This window comes from Heterodontus francisci, chromosome 20, assembly GCF_036365525.1.
Source record: "Heterodontus francisci isolate sHetFra1 chromosome 20, sHetFra1.hap1, whole genome shotgun sequence".
Classification (NCBI taxonomy): domain Eukaryota; kingdom Metazoa; phylum Chordata; class Chondrichthyes; order Heterodontiformes; family Heterodontidae; genus Heterodontus; species Heterodontus francisci.
In genome coordinates this window covers 31,316,797-31,337,174 of record NC_090390.1, presented here as the reverse complement: position 1 = coordinate 31,337,174, position 20,378 = coordinate 31,316,797, and the positions used below count along the sequence as shown (strand labels likewise).

Here is a 20,378-nt window from a genome sequence, read left to right as displayed (position 1 = left end):
TTGAATGCACTCACTATAATTATCTTTGCAAAGCTGAGTGTTCCCTATGCGTTTCCCTATGAGTCAAATGGACCACAGTGCCCATTTGTTTATTTCCTACTTTTTAGTTGTTTTCGATTGGAAAGAACGTTGAACAAACAGAACAAAGGTTAATATCTGTTTAGTTGATGGACTATACAGTACACAAGAACAATAGAACTGAGATGTTAAACCCTTGTTCCAGCTGAAGATTTACATTTGCTGCTTATTCTGTTGATGTCAAAGAGGTGACATTGGCAAAGACTCAAATATGTTCCATCATTTTTCAGATATATTGAAGGATGCAAGTAAAAAAAAAAAAGATATCACTGCACATGGACTGAGGCATGAAAATTAAGTTTGTAAGTGATACCATTTTTAACTGCCTTTTAATGCAATGTAAAATTATTTTGAGTTTAAGTATTTTAGTATGTTGCAATCTTTAGGTTTTTAAAAAATAATGCAGCAGGTGTTAAACTGCGGGAATATCAAATGACACTGGAAGTTAAGGATTTCTTATTTTCTATCTCAAGGTGCAATTAAAATGTAAATTTGTACACATGATTCCCATTCAGAGAGCTCAAAGTCTTGGTTAGTTTCCAAGAAAAACACAATCTGGAGGTGTGAGAGCAGAAAAAAACTGATAGCTGAACACCATGGGACACTCTTTTGTCTCTCCTTAAATTGTTAGTTGAATCAAGCTACTTGAAGCCAAAAATAGTTTGGCGGCTTTAATACGTGGTTGGGAAATCTTTGTTAGGCAAAGGGGAATGAAAACTATTAAGTAATAGGAGGTGTCATGAAAACCCACATGTCAAATGGGAAAATATTAATTTCATTGGTTGGAACCTCGTCTTCGACTTTTGCTGTAAATTATTACAAATAACTTTTTATAAAATGAGTAACCTGGATTAGACAGGAGACAACACAACTGATACAACCTAGCCAGAACACTGGAGTGCTATCTGATTAAATTACCCGAAATGGCTTTGTCAAAACGGTCCTCGAGCCATCAGCACCTATTGACTTTGAAAGAGCCGACCCCCTCCAGCTTAAGGTGTGGCACCTTGAATCTCAGAGAATTTTCCAGAAGGGCCTCATTAACCCAACAAAGAGGTTTTGGCACTGTCATGTGACTGCTGTGCAGCTCTGGAGAGGAAAAGCGTTGTCAGTCAAAAAGCAGGACAGTAACTGAGAAGCCATCAAGGAGGCAGCTCTCTCATTCTCTACAGTAAAGATCTAGAGAAGCCTCAGCTGCAACTGGTAAAGCCAAGTCTACAGACCACCACAAGCAACAACTTGGGGACAAAGCTCTGAGAAGCAAGCCCAAACTGTACACGTGTCCCAGTGAGGACTTCAGGACGACAATTTCAACTAAGGACTCTGGGATTGATAAACTGTATTTAAATTCCATTTATTACAGACTCTACTCCAACCACCCAACTCTGCTTTCTCCTCTGTAATCTATTTGTGTTTGTGTGACTCTTGGGTGAACGTGTGCATGAATGTATTTTAGTAATGTGTTTTAGTAATTTTAATTGGTTTAGAGTGTTAAGGATAATAAACTTATATCTTTCTTGGTTAAACTCAAGAAAACCTGTCTGATTGGTTCTCTTGTAATTACATTAGAGGAACAGGAGCAAGCACTCACTGAGGTGGTAAGTTCAATCACTCTGTAAAATGGATAAACTCTGTTGCAGTCAAACCAGAGAAGAGGCAAAAGGGAAGCCTGAGACCCTCTCCTTGCCTGGTCATAATAGGAGGGAATTCATCAGATGAAATATAACTCGTGTTCAAGCTGGTCTAAACATAATTATTTTCCTCCCCAGTTACATTTATAAATTTAATGGGGGTTGTGTCAGTATTAGAGAATGGTATATTTTTCTATTTTATCACTCAGTCTCTGCACTAAGCATTGCTAAGTCAAGAATAGGTTGGCCAGATTCAAAGTAGAAATTGAATATGTAAATTGATCGTGCACAATTATGCATCTCAAAGACAAATAATCATCAAATATATACCTTATGAATTATGCATCATGCCATGTTTGTAATGTTATGTGCACTTTTGGGCACCCTACTTTTGAAAAGACAACAAAAATTAGAGAGCATTTGGAGCAGAGGACCAGGAAGATTTTGGGGATTTTGCTATGAGGGAAGTCTCAACTGTTACTGTTTACAGTAGCAAAAAAATGATTGAAGGGATATAATCGAAGTTTTTAGCATATTGGGAATTGCTAATGAAGTTGGATACTGATGAAGTTGGGCTGTGAGTGCAATACTACATATGATATAAAATCAAACTCGAGCATGACTTGGGAAACACCTGCTCCCCACTCTCGCCCACACCACTACCCCACCCGAATTTGGATATTTGAGAGAGCTTGCCAAATAAAGCAGTAAATGTTTTGGTGATCAATGCTTTTTCACAAGAACTGAATGAATATTTTTGGAATAGGACTGAGGATTATAAGGAGGGAGATAATTGAATGTTGTGTCCTGAGCTACGGGGACTTTGGAAGATAACTGACCTAGGATGGATACTGTGGGATGATAGCTGCGTACAATTTTGTTCAATGGATGTGTCCAACTACGTCAAGTTTAATTAGACTCATTTAATTTAAGATATTTAGTTATCACAGAAGAAATACTTTTACCCCAGGGTTGAACCGCAGCCTCAAAGGTGAAAGGACAATGTTTATTTTCAGCTGATACTATATACTAGTTGTTGTTTTTGCAACAGCCTACAAAGCCTGGTTTAAACTCTGCACTAATGTGTGCATAAAAGTGTCCATATTGATCTGCTTTTACTCCTTCCTTCCGGCTGTCAATGTCCCTCTGGGAAAGTAATCTATAATTAGCATTGGCTTGAAGCAGCACAGCTCCTATCTTGGACACCAATGTAGAATCAGGAGTCCAGCACAATACTATGCAATGAGTTTGTACCTATGGAGCCATTTGAAAATTAATAGCCCTGAGCAAAAGCTCTTTTTTTCAAATTGGTGTTCTTAATAAGTTACCGTTTGCAATCTATCTAAAACCATCTTGTCATTGTGGATCAGTATTCAATGATGGCAATTTCTGAGGAATCTGGTGCTGTTCAGGATTTGTCCAAGTCACTTACGCAGATATGAAAGTGTGATTTATGAGTGTGTAACTTTAGACTTTGCATCATCTGAATTATTTTTAAGGCTTCATAAAACATTTGATTCAAAAACCTGAAGGAGTCCAGATAAGAAAAAGCAAATTTTGATGACCTGTAATTTTTTTTGGCACCATGTGATTATTACTTTAACCCTTTAATATCCTGTGGGAGGTGTGGGGGGATGTGCCCACTTAGCTGCGATCATGTTTTAGAACTGCTGACAAATTTACTCATTTATGGTGCAACCACACTGAACCTTGTGTTTGTATTTTTGACAGGCCATTTGGATTTTGAAGTTGACATTTAGCCAAGCCAAGTGAGAGTCCAGAGTTTTAAACTTTTTTTTAATAAATAAATTGTGCAAGGAAAACCAAGTGAAGTTGTTGTTAAAAAGGGGAGAATGGCAGTGCGGGGTGGGTGTAGAGAGGCAAGACAGGATATGCAGAAATAACTTGTGTATTTTTATCTGTAGCTTTGTAATATTGCAGACATGAAGCTGCTTATTAGATTTTGGTAACATTGCTACAACATTAATATGCTGCAACATCGGTGCATGAGTTAAATACCACTGACTCAGGAGCCTGCTATTTTGTAGAACCTCCCATGACTTTAAAGGTTGAAATGATGAAGGATATGATAATATAGAAAGAAATCCAGAGGTGTGGATAGGTTTGCTGTACTCTATGTTCAACAATGGAACAGTGTGGCCACAGTATGACTAACCATGTTTTTGATAGCGTGACACCACCTTTGCCGTCTGTTTCTGACCTCCCTTGTGGGCTTTCATCCTCCTTACTGCCCATCTGCAATCATTGAGACACTTGTTCCTGTCTTCTGCAACTGTCTTGATATTGTAGATTTTATTCATTTTTTTGAATAATTGTTCCATAGATATTTCAACACCCACTTGCTGTAGGCAGCTAGCTTTTTGAGACCATAATGGAATCTTTAATTTTAGACATTCTTTAACCAAAATATTGATCTCAAACTTCTTAAACTATGGCTTATGCCTAAAGAGTTTCTTGGTATGTCACCTTGATACTGCTGTTACCAATGAAATAAAGTTTGCTGAATTCTGAAGGCCAGATTCAGATGTTGAATTGCTTTGTCTAATGTTCCAAATGGATGGCTTAAATTATTGTCAATGTGTTGGGTGTCGACCCCTCATTTACCACATAGATCGTATCAATGACTCCAAATAGAAGAAATCCACTTTCCAATTTAGATTTTTGACTCTCTCTCTTAAACTATACATTTCTATTTCAGTAAACACTGCCTAAGTTACAACACAAGATGCAGCAGATCAACAAGACAAAGTTAAAGAAGAACGGACAAAAAGAGGAAGGCTGATATCCTGGCGGACAATGACAAACTACCTCGGAGCGTACAATCAAAACCATAACAATTGAGAGACTTTCATATCTGGGGAGATGAAATATCCTTATCTAGAATATTACTAACAATGGTTTCTGAGGAGAAAATCTCCCTGTCCTCTTTAAACCACATTTCAACATTTATGTTTTCTAAAGCCTTGAATTCAATCACAGGATACAGTTTGCCCTTGCAATTTGGTCTGCTTTTGGGGACAAATTATCAAAATGCCAACTGTTGACACAAAGAAAATCTGTGACTGGCATTTTATACAAAGTAGTGAATGTGTTCCCAAATTCCAAAACACATGGATCAGTGATCCTTCTAATTTATTTTTATTAGAAGCTGATAGCCCAGAGATGAGCTGAGCTACATATAATGTTATCACGCTCATGGAAGTTTGGACATTATTTTCCCTTAAGATTGCAATATGGAGCTCAGCTGAATTGCTCAACATACTTAATTTATTAACTTGATTATGCAATGCCTTATCTGAGATATAAGAAAGTAAAATAACTTCAGTGTGGTCAAGACAAAAAACAAGTGAAACTGAGGAATTCATCATTATTTGGTCTTAATTTGTACATATTTACCTAGTTTTAGAATGCAGGGAGAGTGTAGCATCAAGCCATCAATGTATGTATGTTTGATCTTTCCAAGTTGATTCTTGTTCTATCATTCCAAGATGTGAAAATCATTCCTCTTCCTTTTGAATAGCTGAAAGTCCCTGGTATCAGCTGTTCATAGGTCTCTAGTTGTGATCTTGTTACTAAATGTTATCTAATCAGTTTCAGTGCAATGTGCAGTCACCTGATGGAAACGTTGAATACATTCCCTCAAGTCCCGAAGCGTTGACACTGAGGTGCCTGCAGCTGAAGTAAATGGTTCCTGGTTAAGGTAAGATTGCTCTTGATTAATTTTCCAAGCTGGTGGTCTTAGTAAAACTGTTGGCTTTTATTCTAGCCTCCAAACAAGTCTGACCGAGCAAAAGGAAAGCAGACTAATAAAAGTCATTAGAAGATAATTCATGGCAAATGAATGGGCATTTTAAATTTTATTTTATAATGAATGATTGCCTAATTTATTTTAGGGGTTATATTCTTTCTAAATCTGTAAATGTTAGTGTTTTAGGATAGTAGGTTAGTGTCTTTTTAACATGGATATTTCCAAACCTCATTGACGCTAGAGGCTAAATGCCTGAAAATCTGCAAGTGTTGAGCTGAATTTTGTACTCCATATCTCTTTTATTTGAGCCTAATCATCTGATTATGATTTGTTTCCATGTTAATAGCACCATCGGGCGCTTTTGCCCCAGATATATTTTCTGGGCTCTGTATTTCAGCGGGCCCATGGGTGAGCCCTTGCGCTCAGTTCCTGAGGGTGTTAAAACGTGCTGTGAAACATAAATAAACTTGATAGCATGCTTAGGATAACAGCGGAACTGCTTCAGCTACTGGATCTACCCTGGCTTTGCTTTTGATAAAGTCCCGCATGAGAGATTGGTTAAGAAGGTAACAGCCCATGGGATCCAGGGCAATTTGGCAAATTGGATCCAAAATTGGCTTAGTGCCAGGAGGCAGAGGGTGATGGTCGAGGGTTGTTTTTGCGATTGGAAGCCTGTAACCGCTGGTGTACCGCAGGGATCGGTGCTGGGACCCTTGCTGTTTGTAGTGTACATCAATGATTTAGACGTGAATATCGGAGGTATGATAAGTAAGTTCGCAGATGACACGAAAATTGGTGGTGTCGTAAATAGTGAGGAGGAAAGCTTTAGATTACAGGATGATATAGATGGGCTGGTAAGATGGGCGGAGCTGTGGCAAATGGAATTTAATCCTGAGAAGTGTGAGGTGATGCATTTTGGGAGGACTAACAAGGCAAGGGAATATACAATGGGCGGTAGGACCCCACGAGGTACAGAGGGTCAGAGGGACCTTGGTGTACTTGTCCATAGATCACTGAAGGCAGCAGCACAGATAGATAAGTTGGTTAGGAAGGCATATGGGATACTTGCCTTTATTAGCCGAGGCATAGAATATAAGAGCAGGGAGATAATGATGGAGCTGTATAAAACGCTAGTTAGGCCACAGCTGGAGTACTGTGTACTGTTCTGGGCACCACACTATAGGAAGGATGTGGTTGCACTGGAGAGGGTGCAGAGGAGGTTCACCAGGATGTTGCCTGGGCTGGTGCATTTCAGCTATGAAGAGAGACTGAAAAGGCTAGGATTGTTTTCCTTAGAGTAGAGAAGGCTGAGGGGAGACATGATTGAGGTATACAAAATTATGAGGGGCATTGATAGTTTAGATAGGAAGAAACTTTTTCCCTTAGCGAAGGGGTCAATAACCAAAGTGCATAGATTTAAGGTAAGGGGCAGGAGGTTTAGAGGGGATTTGAGGTAAAAAATGTTCACCCAGAGGGTGGTTGGAAACTGGAACACACTGCCTGAAGGGGTGGTAGAGGCAGGAACCCTCACAACATTGAAGAAGTATTTAGATGAGCACTTGAAATGCCATAGCAAACAAGGCTACAGGCCAAGTGCTGGAAAATAGGATTAGAATAGGTAGGTGCTTGATGGCCGGCACGGACACGATGGGCTGAAGGGCCTGTTTCTGTGCTGTATAACTCTATGACTTTATGGCCTCCAAAGAATCCTCCTTGCTTTCAATAAGCAGCAGACTTACACTAGGCCTTACTTTAGGCTTGGACTGCCAAATAAATTTATGTGCAAGAGAATAAATTAGTTTAGTTTAGAGATACAGCACTGAAACAGGCCCTTCGGCCCACCGTGTCTGTGCCGACCATCAACCACCCATTTATACTAATGCTACACTAATCCCATATTCCTACCACATCCCCACCTGTCCCTATATTTCCCTACCACCTACCTACACTAGGGGCAATTGCTAATGGCCAATTTACCTATCAACCTGCAAGTCTTTGGCATGTGGGAGGAAACCGGAGCACCCGGAGGAAACCCACGCAAACACAGGGAGAACTTGCAAACTCCACACAGGCAGTACCCAGAATTGAACCCGGGTCACTGGAGCTGTGAGGCTGCGGTGCTAACCACTGCGCCACTGTGCCGCATATTTGTGGTAATTATGATGCATATTTGTGTTAATAATGGATAATGCGAATTCCTAGTGTAAGAAAATAATGATTTATATATTATAATTAACTTTTTTCATCAGAACTGGGAAAAGCTAGCATTGTAATAGGTTTTGAACAGGTGAAATGGGGGATGATGGGAAAAATAACAAGAAGGAAGGTTTATGACCCATTTCTCCCTCATTTAAAACCTATCACATTTCTAACTTTCCCAGTTCAAATGAATGGTTATTGACTGGAAAGGTTAATTCTGATCCTTCCCCCACAAATCCTGCCTGACCTGCTGAGTATTTCCAACAGTTTATGCTTTTATTTCAGATTACCAACATCATCAGTATTTTGCTTTTGTATTACTGTCTGTGTGGGAACCAGCTTTGATACAGAGTGAGGGCTGTCTATGTGGGACCAGCTCCAGTACAGGACAGGGCCCATCTGTTTGGGACCAGCTAGAGTACAGGATGAGGTCTGTCTGTGTGGGACCAGCTCCAGTACAGGATGGGTCCTGTCTGTGTGGGACCAGCTCCAGTATAGGATGGGGCTTGTCTGTGTGGGACCAGCTCCAGTACAGGATGGGCCCTGTCTGTGTGGGACCAGCTCCAGTACAGGATGGGGCCTGTCTGTGTGGGACCAGCTCCAGTACAGGATGGGTCCTGTCTGTGTGGGACCAGCTCCAGTACAGGATGGGTCCTGTCTATGTGGGACCAGCTCCAGTACAGGATGGGTCCTGTCTGTGTGGGACCAGCTCCAGTACAGGATGGGGCCTGTCTTTGTGGGACCAGCTCCAGTACAGGATGGGTCCTGTCTGTGTGGGACCAGCCCCAGTATAGGATGGGTCCTGTCTATGTGGGACCAGCTCCAGTACAGGATGGGTCCTGTCTGTGTGGGACCAGCCCCAGTACAGGATGGGTCCTGTCTATGTGGGACCAGCTCCAGTACAGGATGGATCCTGTCTATGTGGGACCAGCTCCGGTACAGGATGGATCCTGTCTATGTGGGACCAGCTCCAGTACAGGATGGGTCCTGTCTGTGTGGGACCAGCTCCAGTACAGGATGGGGCCTGTCTATGTGGGACCAGCTCCAGTACAGGATGGGTCCTGTCTGTGTGGGACCAGCTCCAGTACAGGAGGGGGCCTGTCTATGTGGGACCAGCTCCAGTACAGGATGGGTCCTGTCTGTGTGGGACCAGCTCCAGTACAGGATGGGTCCTGTCTGTGTGGGACCAGCTCCAGTACAGGATGGGTCCTGTCTGTGTGGGACCAGCTCCAGTACAGGATGGGGCCTGTCTGTGTGGGACCAGCTCCAGTACAGGATGGGGCTTGTCTATGTGGGACCAGCTTCAGTACAGGATGGGGCCTGTCTATGTGGGACCAGCTCCAGTACAGGATGGGGCCTGTCTATGTGGGACCAGCTCCAGTACAGAATGGGGCTTGTCTATGTGGGACCAGCTCCAGTACAGGATGGGGCCTGTCTGTGTGGGACCAGCTCCAGTACAGGATGGGGCTTGTCTATGTGGGACCAGCTCCAGTACAGGATGGGGCCTGTCTATGTGGGACCAGCTCCAGTACAGGATGGGGCCTGTCTGTGTGGGACCAGCTCCAGTACAGGATGGGGCCTGTCTATGTGGGACCAGCTCCAGTACAGGATGGGGCCTGTCTATGTGGGACCAGCTCCAGTACAGGATGGGGCCTGTCTATGTGGGACCAGCTCCAGTACAGGATGGGGCCTGTCTATGTGGGACCAGCTCCAGTACAGGATGGGTCCTGTCTGTGTGGGACCAGCCCCAGTATAGGATGGGTCCTGTCTATGTGGGACCAGCTCCAGTACAGGATGGGTCCTGTCTGTGTGGGACCAGCCCCAGTACAGGATGGGGCCTGTCTATGTGGGACAAGCTCCAGTACAGGATGGGGCCTGTCTGTGTGGGACAAGCTCCAGTCTAGGATGGGGCCTGTCTATGTGGGACCAGCTCCAGTACAGGATGGGGCCTGTCTATGTGGGACAAGCTCCAGTACAGGATGGGGCCTGTCTGTGTGGGACAAGCTCCAGTATAGGATGGGTCCTGTCTATGTAGGACCAGGTCCAGAACAAAATGAGGCCTCTTTGATTGGGACCAGCTCCAGTACAGAGTGAGGCCTGTTTGTGTGTGACCAGCTCTGGTACAGATTGCGAGCTGTTGATGTTGATAAGCTATAGTGAAGACCGAGGCAAAAATTGAAAAACAAACTCTTAAAAATTGAGAGATATCATAAGTTTCTTTTTTTTCAAACATAGATAAATATAGATTGATACTTGGTTTATAAATCTCTTTTGCTTATTTAATCTCTATCTGGTTAGAGCTCTTTAAAAATAATTATCTTACTGCATCCGAAATTGCTTTACAAAAAAACTTTTTAAAAAATTCTCCCTGTTATCCAGCTATGATCATGGCTCCACCTGATGGGGAGGGGTGCAAGCCACATTCTCTTCACAGAGGCCAAAAGGCACCGGATGCAGAACTTTGAGCTTCACAGTTACTAGATACAGGGCAGAGAGAGGAGAGTGTTCATCATCATTAGGGTGGCACGATACCATGGCAACACCACAGCCATAGAAACCAAAAAGAGCATGGTGGCAGTGGGGTTCAGGGAGTTTTACGCTAAAGACCCCAAGCTCCGTTTCCAGGAAGTTCCAGATGTTTTGATGTCATGAGGCACCTGTATCTAAAGGCCAGGATTTTATTAATACATCCACGCGTTTTATTGAACTGCAAGCTCCGAGCCCCCACATAGCAGTAACCAAAGCCTTGGAGTGCAGGAGTTTAACCTTCTCTACTGCTTCCAGGCTAGAACAAAAGTCCACCGTGTTTACCTGACCCTCTCACACTCACACTCTGAATATGTCCCTCGGTGCCAAGCAGTTGTTCTCCCGCTCCAAGCTCCACCAACAGCTCTGTTCCCGTCTCTTGGCGCTGCATGATGACCTCAAAGTAAAGGATTAGCAATCTCACTCCAATCATTGGTTCATGCTCGACGATTGATGCGACAAAGCCTTCCAGTCCTCTCTTATCTGTCAGTGCTGGGATCGCCCACCTTATCAGTAACTGGCAGAAGCTGCAGCTGCCTCTTTATCATTGGTCATTTTGAATGCCTGTAAAAAAAATACTGAGCTTTCAGACGTCTATTGTGAGATCATGAGTGTGGCTTAATTTTACTCACAAATCACGACTCGTGATAACTTTGAGAGAGTTGACGTGTCTGGGCTTCACAGCTGAGCACAAAACTGTCCTCACCCAACATCCACACACAAGCATTTCCTGCAGGAGTGCCTGGTTAGTAATCAGGACTAGGAACCATGGCGAATTTTAATGTCCTGAAACCAGGGATCCTGGCACCAATTCTGGCAACCCTACCACGAACCTGTCCCAGATCTGAAAATGCTGCCTGCACAGACACCAACCCATATTATATAAAACCTTTAATATGGTAAAACTTCCCAAAGCACTTCACAGGAGTGTTATTAGACAAAAGATGATATGGAGCCACAATAAGGGGGTATTAGAACAGGTGACCAAAAGCTTGGTCAAAGAGGTAGGTTTTAAGGAGTGTCTTCAAAGAAGAGACAGAGAGGTGGAGAGGTTTAGGGAGGGAATTCCAGAGTTTAGGGCTTTGGCAGCTGAAGGCATGACTGGCGATTGTGGAGCGATTAAAATCAGGGATGCTCAAGAGGCCAGAATTGGAGAATGCTGTGATCAAGGATGGGTGTAGGAATGGAGGATGTTCCAGAGATAGAGAGAGTGCAAAGCCAGGGAGGGGCATTCTTGACCAATGAGGCTTAACTATCCATTGGGAAAACTTTTTCAACCAACATCGGAACCAGAGCTGAATACTTGTTGAATCAGGAATCTCAAATTTCCCAGAACAAAACCGGCAGGTGCCACACTCTGGTTACCAGTTAGAGGAGAGGGTGGCAAGTATGAATTTAGGAAACATGCCTAAATAATAAAAACAAGTATTTAAAAAATGTTTACCTTTCAGAAAAAAGATAGGTGGAATAGATTACTAAACAGACAAACCTCGCCCCCCACACATCCGCCCCCCCCCCCCCCCCCCACCCCCCAACAACTGGCTTCACTGTACTTAGAATCAAAGCAAAAAGATTTGTCCATTTTCGTAAAAGGGTTCTGAAATGTTCTCAGACCCGAAACGTTAACTCTGTTTCTCTCTTCCTAGCTGCTGCCAGACCTGCTGAGTATTTCCAGCACTTTCTGTTTTTATTTCATAAAGGGGTTAATAGTTTTTGAGGACTGGTCCCCGATTTATCCTTTCGAGTTTAGGGTGCTTTTTAAACACGTTCTCTTATTGATTAGAAACTGAAATGAGACACTGGTTTTCAGCAGGTGCTTTTTGCCCCCATCTTATGGCTCTTTAAGCCTTATTTATTATTTTAATGTTCAGATCAAAGTGCAACAGGTGGACGTGGAAGGGAGGAAACATTAATTTATATCAGTACACCAAGAGAAGCAGATATTTTACAGCTGGTAATTCCTTTGAATAATATTTTTATATTAACAATAAAAACTAAGTTGGAAGGTAAGTGAAATGCAGAGGACAGGGAAGGTATTTAATTTTCTGGTTATATTACATGGCTATATTATTTTATTTGCTTCTTACCTTGCAGGCACTGCCTCAAGTTAGATGCAGTCAGGTAAAGAGTCACCAGCTCAGGTTGCTTTCTATCTCTCTCCCTCCCTCTCTCAAAAATGTTGTCCCATTCTTTGGTCCCACAGCATTATGGTGGTGACTTTAAAGCCTGCATTTGCAAGCCTCTCCAGGATTCAATATTCATTCATAAAACTTGCTTGGTGCTCGAGACGGGGCACAATGGGAGAAAAGAAAAGGAGGATGGGTTAAAGAGAGGAAGGATACAAACAAGCCGCCATTCTGTATCACAGCAAAAGTGTTGAAGAGCCCTTTCACGAGAGAGGCTTAATTTTACTTAGAAATCCCATTTCTTGTGATAAATTCATGAGGTTTAGCCTGCTGTGGAACCAGCTCTGATACAGAGCCTGGCAGAACTTATATAATTATCTATTTAATTAAAAAAAAAATCTTCTGAACAGATCACACAGCATGTTTGTACGAGAATTATATGACTGGTAATGCATTCTGAATTGGCATAGCAAGCCACTCAGTTGTACAAGCTATCGCTATGAAGCACAATACCATTGTGGGAGCACCTTCACTACAGGAACTGCAATGATTCAAGGTAGTCCACCACAAGCATCTCAGGGCAACTTGTAATAGACAATAAATGTGGGCTTGCCAGTGTCACCTGCATCCTGAGAACAAAATAAATAAGTTGCCTATAATTATCTGTGATTAGCTTTGTTTCTGCATTGGCTACTCAAATTAACATTGTGCACCAACCATTGCTCAGGATGTGTGTAATATTGGAAAAGCATCAATTAAATAATGCTTGCAGTGTACCAGAACTGACCTATCACAGCCATTTCTGAAGAAGGGTCACTGACCCGAAACGTTAACTCTGCTTCTCTTTCCACAGATGCTGCCAGACCTGCTGAGTGGTTCCAGCATTTCTTGTTTTTATTTCTATCACAGCCATTGTTGAGTTGTGATGCAAATTGCACCTTGTTGGATGGATTAGGTTGCTACAATTTTTTTTTAACAGGCTGTAATTGTTTTATTTCTCATCAGGTTTGATCAGCGGAATGGGTTCCAAATATAAAAAGAAAACCTGTACATCCCTGGAGATTGTGCTTATTGTGTTGTTTGCCCTCCTGGCAGCAGTGGCTGTGGCCTTCATTACTATTTTCTTTGTCAAAGATGGAGCAAGGTCAGATATTGGTAAGTGGAGGGAAAAACAAAACCCTTAAAGTGTTGTTGTTATCTTGTCTAGATAAAAACTCAGAGCTAACTTGTGTGACAAAGTGAAACATTAAATGTTTATATCAATAAGCTGTTCCACCGAAGACATTATCAAAGAAATAAAGAACCTGCTTTAATACAACATCTTATCAGCTCCTGAGGACATCCCAAAGTGGTTCACAAAGATCAATAAATGTATCGGTACATGGACACAAAGCAATATCGCACAAACAACCGAGGAACGAATGAGCAAATAATCTATTTTTGTACTTGCTGGTTGAATTTTGGAAAAACCTTTTGTTCCTGTTCGAATAATGTTATACATCCAACCAAACAAATAGATAAGGCCCTTAGTTTATCGTCTCTTTTGAAAGCCAATGGTCCTGTTAATATGGGCGAAACTGGGAAGTCAACTGAGTGGGTTGGAATCAGCGATCTCAACTTTTTCACGCAACGAGTGGTTAAGGTCTGGAATGTGGTGGAGGCATGTTCAATTGAAGCATTCAAAAGGGAATTAGACAGTTATATGAAAAGGAAGAATGTGCAGGGTTACAGAGAGAAGGCAGGGGAATGGAACTGAGGGAATTGCTCTTTCAGAGAACCTGGGCAGACACGATGGGCCAAATAGCCTCCTTCTGCGTTGTAACAATTCTGTGATTCTGTGAACACAATTGAATCAATTAATTTTGGCTTCCGGGTTTTACATCATCAAGCTGCGAAGCGGGCGTGATGCACACCCGCATGATGTGAACTCTTCTGTATTTAGTGGGACAACATACTGATGGAAATGTGTTCATTGCCAAGTTGGCTTTAATCTTCATATAGATAGGACCAATCAAATTGACAAAGGTAGTCTGGAAGATGAGTTTGTAGAATGCTTTCACGACAACTTCTTAGAACAATTCACTGTGGAACAAGCTAGGGACAAAGCTATGTTAGATCTACTAATATGTAATGAGACAACATTAATTAGTAATCTCATATTAAAATATCCTCTGGAAAAAAGTGAGCATAATACAATTGAATTCCACATTAAGTTTGAGACGACATACTCAAGTCCAAAACAAGGGTGGCGCAGTAGTTAGCACCACAGCCTCACAGCTCCAGCGACCCAGGTTCAGTTCTGGGTACTGCCTGTGTGCAGTTTGCAAGTTCTCCCTGTGACCACGTGGGTTTTCTCCGGGTGCTCTGGTTTCCTCCCACATGCCAAAGACTTGTGGGTTGATAGGTAAATTGGCCATTGTAAAAATTGCCTCTAGTGTAGTTAGGAGAATTGAGGAAAGGTGGGGCTGTGAGAGGGAAAATGGGATTAATGTAGGATTAGTATAAATGGATGGTTGGCGTGGACTCATTGGGCCGAAGGGCCTGTTTTGGTGCTGTATCTCTCTATGACTCTCTCTATGACTGTAAGTTGCTGCAGTCTGCAGCTGGCCTTTTGAGCCAGAGCTCCTTGACATCACCCACTGCAGCCATTTCAAGTTCCCTCAATGCACCAGCAGCACCTTCCACCATGCTTTTTTCAATTCATTCGTAGGAGGTGGGCATCACTGGCTAGGCCAGTATTTGTTGCCCATTCCTAATTGCTCTTGAGAAGATGGTGGTGAGCTGCCTTCTTGAACTGCTGCAGTCCATCTGGCGCAGGTACTCCCGCATTGCTGTTAGGAAGGGAGTTCCAGGATTTTGACCCATTGACAGTGAAGGAACAATGATATAGTTCCAAGTCAGGATGGTGTGTGGCTTGGAGGGGAACTTGCAAGTGATGGTGTTCCCATGCGTCTGCTGCCCTTGTCCTTGTAGGTGGTAGAGGTCGTGGGTTTGGAAGGTGCTGTCAAAGGAGCATTGATGAGTTGCTGCAGTGCATCTTGTAGATGGTACACATTGCTGCCACCGTGCATTGGTGGCTGAGGGAGTGAATGTTAAAAGTCATGGATGGGGTGCCGATCAAGCGGGCTGTTTTGTCCTAGATTGTGTTGAGCTTTCTGAGTGGTGCTGGAGCTGCACCCATCCAGGCAAGAAGAGAGTATTCCATCACATTCCTGACCTGTGCTTTGTAGATGGTGGACAGGCTTTGGGGAGTCAGGAGGTGAGTTACTCACCTCAGAATTCCCAGACTCTGACCTGCTGCTGTAGCCACAGCATTTATATGGCTACGCAAGTTCAATTTCTAGTCAATGGTGACCACCCCCGAGATGCTGATAGTGGGGGATTCAGCGATGGTAATGCCATTGAATGTCAAGGGAGATGGTTAGATTCTCTTTGGTTGGAGATGATCATTGCCTGGCTCCAGTGTGGTATGAATGTTACTTGCCACTTATAAGCCCAAGCCTGGATGCTGTCCAGGCCTCACTGCAGATAGACACAGACTGGATCAGTATCTGAGGAGTTGCGAATGATGCTGAACATTGTGCAATCATCAGTGAACGTCCCCATTTCTGACCTTATGATGGAGGGAAGGTCATTGATGAAGCGGCTGAAGATAGTTGGGTCTAGGACCCAATCAGAAATCAGTGATTTCCTGGGACGGAGCACACAGGCCTCCAACAACCACAAACCATCATCCTTTGTAATAAAAACAAGAAATGCTGGAAATACTCAGCAGGTCTGGCAGCATCTGTGGAGTGAGAAGCAGAGTTAACGTTTCAGCTTAGTGACCCTTCATCAGAACTGGCAGAGCCAGAAATGTAATAGGTTTTAAGCAAGTAAAGGTGGGGTGGGGCAAGAGATAAAAGAGAAGGTGTTGATAGGACAAGGTCTCAGAGATTAACTGACCTGAAGGTCATGGAGCAAAGGCAAACGGTATGTTAATGGTGTGGTGAAAGACAAAACGTTAGTATAGAGAGGATGTTAATTGACAGAAAATTGAACAGCCTGGCCCCAAGCACAACCATGAAAAAAACAATGGGTAGGCACAATAGAAACAAACTAAAATAAAATAAAAAGAATAATGAAAAAAGAAAAAAATAACTAAAAATAAAAATAAAAAGGGGGGCCCATCATGCTCTGAAATTATTGAACTCAATGTTCCGTCTGGCAGGCTGTAGCGTGCCTAATCGGTAAATGAGATGCTGTTCCTCAAGCTTGTGTTGATGTTCACTGGAACACTGCAGCAATCCCAGGACAGAGATGTGGGCATGAGATCAGGGGGCTGTGTTGAAATGGAGAGAAACCGGAAGCTCGGGGTCATGCTTTTGGACTGAGCAGAGGTGTTCCGCAAAGCGGTCACCCAGTCTGCGTTTAGTCTCCCCAGTGTAGAGGAGACCACATCGTGAGCAGCGAATATAGTATACTAAATTGAAAGAAGTACAAGTAAATCACTGCTTCACCTGAAAGGAGTGTTTGGGGTCTGGGATAGTGAGGAGAGAGGAGGTAAGTGGGCAGGTATTACACCTCCTGCGATTGCAGGGGAAGGTGCCGTGGGAAGAGAACGAGGTGTTGGGGGTAATGGAGGAGTGGATCAGGGTGTTGCGGAGGGAATGATCCCTTCGGAATGCTGACAGGGAGGGGAGGGGAAGATGCGTTTGGTAGTGGCATCACGCTGGAGGTGGCAGAAATGACGGATGAAGATCCTTTGGATGTGGAGGCTGGTGGGGTGGAAAGTGAGGACAAGGGGAACCCTGTCTCGTTTCTGGGAGGGGGGGGGGGAGGGTTGAAGGTAGAAGTGCAGGAAATGGGCCGGACACAGTTGAGGGCCCTGTCAACCAAAGTGGGGGGGAATCCTTGGTTGAGGAAAAAGGAAGACAATCAGAAGCGCTGTTGTGGAAGGTTGCATCTTCAGAGCAGATACGTCGGAGACGGAGAAACTGGGAGAATGGAATGGAGTCCTTACAGGAGGCAGGGTGTGAAGAAGTGTAGTCGAGGTAGCTGTGGGAGTCGGCGGGCTTATAATGAATATTAGTAGACAGCTTATCCCCGGAAATGGAGACAGAGACGTCGAAGAAGGGAAGGGAAGTGTCGGAGATGGATCATGTAAAGTGAGAGAAGGGTGGAAATTAGAAGCAAAGTTGATAAAGTTTTCCAATTCAGGGCTTCCTTTGTGCTGCATTTGACTCCAACCAGTGGAGAGTTTTTCCCCGATTCCCATTGACTTCAATTTTGCCAGGGGTCCTTAATGCCACACTTGGTCAGATGTTGCCTTGATGTTAAGGACAGTCACTCTTACCTCACCTGTGGAGTTCAGCTTTTTGGTCCATCTTTTTGGACCAAGGCTGTAATGAGGTCAGGAGCTGAATGGCCCTGGCGGAACCCAAACTGAGTATCATTGAGCAGGTTATTGCTGAGTAAGTGCCACTTGATAGCACTTTTGATGACATCTTCCATCACTTTGCTGATGATTGAGAGGGGGCTGATGGGGCGGTAATTGACTGGATTGCTTTTTGTGTACAGGACATACCTGGGCAATTTTCTACATTGCTGGGTAGATGCCAGTGTTGTAGCTGTACTGGAACATCTTGGCTAGGGGCGTGGCAAGTTCTGGAGCATAAGTCTTCATGAATGTTGTCAGGGCCCATAGCCTTTGCAGTATCCAGTGCCTTCAGCCATTTCTTGATATCACATGGAGTGAATCAAATTGGCTGAAGTTTGACATCTATGATTCTGGGGACCTCAGGATAAAGGCTGAGATGGATCATCCACTCAGTACTTCTGGCTGAAGATTTTGTTAATGTTTCAGTCTTGTCTTTTGCACTGATGTGCTGGGCTCGTCCGTCATTGAGGATGGGGATGTTTGTGAAGCCTCTTCCTCCTGTTAGTTGTTTAATTGTCCACCACCATTCACTACTGGATGTGGCAGGACCGCAGAGCTTAGATCTGATCCGTTGGTTGTAGGATTACTTAGCTGTGTCTATTATATGCTGCTTCCACGGTTTAGACTGCAAGTAGTCCTGTGCTATAGCTTCACCATGTTGACACCTCATTTTTAGGGATGCCTGGTGTTGCTCCTGGCACATCCTCCTGCACTCTTCATTGAACCAGAGTTGATACCTTGGCTTGATGTTAATGGTAGAGTGAGGGATATGCCAGGCCGTGATGTAACTACTGGAGTAGCACCTTGTAAGGGCAGCATGGTAGGCAAAAGAGCAGCTAAGACTGGCACTGGGGTTTGCTTCAGGATGACTTGTAGTTTTTATGTGTGCTTGCTGGCAATTGAAAATCACACTCTGACCAAATTCTTCCTGTGCTTGTTCACCATGCCATTAGATGTTATAAAAATACTTGTGTCAGTGTTTAAACTGAAGCCATTCAACTGGAGGATGGAAAGACAGAGTCTGATGGTAGAAGTGACTGTTGGCATAGAGTCAAAGTGTTCCTTGATGATCTGACATACAGCTCTGGCAGGGTTGTTGACATTTGCTGCTCCTTGGCATCATAGAGAACAATACAGCACTGAAACAGGCCCTTCAGCGCATCAAGTCTGTGCCGACCATCAACCACCCATTTATACTAATCCTACATTAATCCCATATTCCCTACCACATCCCCACCATTCTCCTACCACCTACCTACACTAGGGGCAATTTACAATGGCCAATTTACCTATCAACTTGCAAGTCTTTGGCTGAGAGAGGAAACCGGAGCACCTGGTAGAAACCCACACGGTCATAGGGAGAACTTGCAAACTCTGCACAGACAGTACCCAGAACTGAACCTGGGTTGCTGGATCTATGAAGTTGCGGTGCTAACCACTGCGCCACTGTGCCGCCCTAACCCCTTGATTTCCTTCTGTTCTTCCTGCTACTGCAACTCCGCAGGTTGCTCCAAGGATTTGCCTTTTTTTTCAGGGCAAAATTTTGGAGCATGCAGCAAATAACGATGACTCTGGAGACTCACTCAGGACTGCATTGTAGGAAATCTCTGGACTGATCCAAGCAGCAAAACCTCTGCTTCAGAATACTGATGGTTTGCTCAATTAGAGCACTGATAGAAGTGTGGTTCTGATTGTCGCACTCATCCACATCTGTGAGCAGGTTCCTGACAAGTCCCATATAAGTCCCATATTCAGGGCTTACTCCTTGTTCCCAAGCAGTCAGCCTGTCATGTGGTAGTCTTACGACTGAGATGGGAGGAGTGCACCGTTTATTGTAGTTCCACTTCTCCATAATTTTCCCACTTACTAATACAGTCAATCATATACTCTATTTTTCCCAGAATAGAACACCCCAACCAGGTTTCTTTAATGAACAACAAAATTATCAGTTTATTATAGAACAAGTCTTAACTAGTAATGAAGTAACGCATAAACACACAGATTTACATTTTTAAAGCTCCCTTTTTACCTTAACCCCCTCTCTCTCTCTCTCTCACACACACACACACACACACACCAGTTAAGCTAAATAATAAAAGGGATTTTTTTAATTCAGAACTCTGTCACAGACAAAAAACACTTGGGCTGATTATTCACTCATTCTTGAAGAAAACAACAGATGAGATATGTTGTTCCAAAACTGGCATACAGTCTAGCCTCTAAGTACACATAGATAGGTCGCTTGGCTCTTTTAGAACAGTTCTTTTCACGTGGTGTTGAGAACTAATTTAGCATGCTTTCTTCAAAGATAGGAGATGAGATGAATTGACACAGTGGACTTCTCAGAGTCTTTTAGAGATGCTGGAAAGCGAGCTGGGTTATGGTCTTCTCTCCTTCCTTCACTTTTTTAGCAGCAGGTTAACTTTATCAGCCGCTCACTCCAGAAGGTAAAATACACTCTGACTGCTACAACCAAAAGCCTGTAAGTTTTCTGCTCTCTCAGGTGCGCTGTGCAGCTCCTGGTTTGTCCAATCGAGGGGGATGTGACTGACTTCTTTGCCCACTTCTCCCCCTGTTACCAGAGTTTCTGTTCTATTTTTAATTTGAGTCATGTGACAACCAGTATACAT

The 20,378-nt window shown here is 43.5% G+C and overlaps 1 protein-coding gene across 1 annotated transcript in view; it reads left to right on the top strand.

The window, feature by feature from the left end:
- Positions 1-305: 305 nt before the first annotated feature.
- The window catches only part of asah2 (N-acylsphingosine amidohydrolase 2), a 137,809-nt gene continuing 117,736 nt past the window's right edge, over positions 306-20,378 (top strand). The window contains exons 1-3 of the mRNA XM_068052503.1: positions 306-380; positions 4,429-5,430; positions 13,335-13,484. Coding sequence (XP_067908604.1) covers positions 13,349-13,484 — 136 coding nt within the window. The 5' untranslated portion in view covers positions 306-380; positions 4,429-5,430; positions 13,335-13,348. The remainder of the gene's footprint in view (positions 381-4,428; positions 5,431-13,334; positions 13,485-20,378) is intronic.